Raw genomic sequence first — 3,259 nt, forward strand, 5'->3', positions numbered from 1 at the left:
GTAAGAAGGAGCACACATCACAACCCATGCGTCATTTCTACTTCCACATCTGCTCCCTATGAAAGTAAACTTCAAACCAGATGAAGTCAACCCATAAGGGTCGCAAAAAAAAGATGAATGGAGAAATCTAAACATATTAAGGTGTCAAAGCTTAACGCATTCAGCAAGAAACAACAGTATCATTCAAAAGCTTGTTCAACTCAGAATCACTATACTTATTGGATGAAGGGAGGACTTCTCCCAATATTGATAATGAACCATAAAGAATATTCCTTGATCAAGACGAGCAACAAAATGCTGCAACATTGCTTAAATGTAGCCCTTCCATGGCAGAGATGAACTTCAACAACATAGGATTTGTAATCAGCTTTAGAACTCCTTAATGCACTTAATGAACTTCCGCGTAGTTCTGCTAAAAATTAGACTAACAATCTTTTACACAAATGGCACAAATACCACTTTGAGAGTTATTTCCAACTTTTATAACCTTTAAAGAAAAAGATGAAGGAAAGAAGAGACAAAGCATCATATTTACCAATCAGGTGGACAAAATCAGCTCATTATCAACTAGATAACAGCATCTTACATTTCTTAATGGCGTAAAGTTTCTTCTTTCATAGATTCAATGTAATATGTCATCAACTATATAGAGTAACTCAATGATAACTGAAAGTCGAAAGAAATAGACTAACAAATTGAGGACTATAACTTAATTTTCTGCAGGGGTCAGAAGTCTCAAACCAACAGACCCAACAGAACATAGTTAGGACCAACTTTTTACAATGGTACATGGTATATGAATGAAAGAAAAATCAGCAAGATGGATACGGTCAATCAAAGAACATACCAGAGCCCTGATTTGAGCTACTGGGTTGACTGACAATCTTGCGCAAGATCACAGCTCGTGCCATCCTAATATCCTGGTTACACTTTTTAGCATGCTGACTCAAAACCTCAATGGTTTCTGAAAATCCATTCACACTCTTCTTGACCTCTTCCATTGCACTCGTGACTGCATCAGCTCCGCTGATAGCAAAATCTGCACTATGCAACAACCCTTCAAAAATTATCTGCAATTTATCCGCCAAAACCCGAATATGCTCCAAGTCTTGAATCACAACAAAACTACAAGCCTGCATTGAAGTCAATATATCCCTCTCCTTCTTCAACTCATCCTCATACTTCTTCCACATGGAATTGATCCATTTCCCCACTGTCCCCAAGGGCACTGAGGCTGCAGCTGCTAATGCTGTCACCATCGGTGGTGCTGTGACAGCTGCAGCAACAATTGAGCAAATTATAGCAGAAACAAACACAGTAGCAAAAATTATATTAGACATTCTCTTCCATGTTTTCACTCTGTTCAACTTCTTATCAAGTTTACTCTTTTTCGACTTGAGTTTGGTCAACAGAGCATTTTGGTGCATATAGACTGAGTGAAATGATGAGAAAAACTTAGCAGTAAAAGGGTCACCAGCCGCCTTAAAACTCTTCAATTGTTCCAAAGTTTCTGAAAAGAGAAGGTTTGAATCCCCTTCATTTACATTGATCTCATTCTCAAACTTTGTGAGTGCTACTAGAATTATAGACTGGCTATTACGTGCACGTTCAAGACAGTCATCAAGGGAAGCACAGAAGTTCATAATGTGAATACTACTATCGAGATAATCCTTAACAAGATCAAATATATCTGGGTCTTTCCATATATCTTTTTTGCTTTCAAGAATGAAATTGACAACTCCTTGGTTCATATCTAGGAAGCATAAAGTAACCTCACGTAAAGACTCAAGAGAAAGGGATCTATAGTCCGTGTTAACAGCTATGGAATTGAGAGCTAAAGATGTTCTTGCTTGAAGAGTAGAATCAAACCGTCCAAGTTCTGGATCTTCTTCACATGCTGACTGGTATGAGCTTAGATCTGGTGAAACATCACTCTCTGGTTTCGCCGGAGATGGTGGACGACGTGGGCTATGGTTGTTGGGTTTAGTGCACTGATTACCCATTTTCTTGAAAAAACAAACAACAAATTTGTGCTTCTTCAAATGGGAATTTTGAGTGGGTTTAAGTAGGCATGGAAATGCGTTTCAAGATTTGAGAATGAATGAAGGGGCAAGCCCCTGCTACCTGCTAGGAAGGAGACGATGCCAAAGTCATAGTCAATTTGAGGGGTTAAAAAAAAGGATGATTTTTTATATAATTGGAATTATCAAACTTTTGAAAATCTTCTTTTTGACTGGAAAAAAAAAGATATATAACAAATTTTGATGAGGCAATTTAGAATTATTGTCGAAATTAGTGTAGTTGTGCCTTTGAAATGTTGTACCTTGTGCAGTGAGGTTTTGATATTTAAACAACGAAAAAGGATCAAATATACCCATATATTATTAAAAATAGTTTAAATATACCACTCATTATACTTTCGGGCTAAATATACCCCTCATGCTATACTTTCGGTTCAAATATATCTCTCATATTATATTTTGGTATAAATTCGTCCTTAATTTTTTCTTAAAAATGACAATATAGTACTAATAAATGAAATTGTTATTCTGTTAAAATTAAGGACAAATTTGTATCAAAGTATAATGAAAAGGTATATTTGAACCAAAAGTATAATATAAGAGATATATTTAGCCTAAAAGTATAATAAAAATATATTTAAACTATTTTCAATAATACAGAGATATATTTGACATTTTCCGTTTAAACTATTTTGGAATTTTCCAAGTTTCAAAACATAATATAATGGCTGGTCTAATTTAAGAGATCTTTAATTCTTTCTTTGGAGTTCATAGGTCGTACGTTCTGCATTAAGCTTTATTCCATTAAATTATTACAGGATTTTAAATTTTCAAATCAAAAGATAATAAGGTAGTTGGTCAAATTTAAGAAATATTTACTTCTTTCTTGTTAATAATATATAGGTGCTTCAGTACAATTATTAATGATGTATCAAAAGGCGAAAGTAAAGAGTTGAGAGTATGAGCCCGTTTGGATAAGCTTAAAAAAAGTAACTTTTATGTGTAAAGTGCTTTTAGAACTTTGAAGTGCTGAAAGTTATTTTTATAAATAAGCAGTTGAGTGTTTGGATAAAAGTGCTTATGATGTGAATTTTAGGGTTAAAAGAATAAAAAAAGGTAGTTTGGGAATTTAGTTATAATATAAGGGATATAAAAGTAATTTCCATGGTCAAAGAAAATGACTTTAAGCACTTTGGAAAAAAAAAGTTAGGAATCCTAACTTTTCATTTTTGACTGAC

General features: G+C 34.2%; 1 protein-coding gene across 1 annotated transcript; it reads right to left on the minus strand.

Annotated features, from left to right (window-relative positions):
* Positions 1-467: 467 nt before the first annotated feature.
* Positions 468-2,200, minus strand: LOC129904270 (UPF0496 protein 1-like). Its single transcript, XM_055979810.1, has one exon. It carries the CDS (start codon positions 2,001-2,003, stop codon positions 831-833), a length of 1,173 nt encoding a protein of 390 aa, XP_055835785.1. The 5' UTR covers positions 2,004-2,200; the 3' UTR covers positions 468-830.
* Between the last annotated feature and the right edge of the window lie 1,059 nt (positions 2,201-3,259).

Source organism: Solanum dulcamara, chromosome 9, assembly GCF_947179165.1.
Source record: "Solanum dulcamara chromosome 9, daSolDulc1.2, whole genome shotgun sequence".
NCBI lineage: Eukaryota > Viridiplantae > Streptophyta > Magnoliopsida > Solanales > Solanaceae > Solanum > Solanum dulcamara.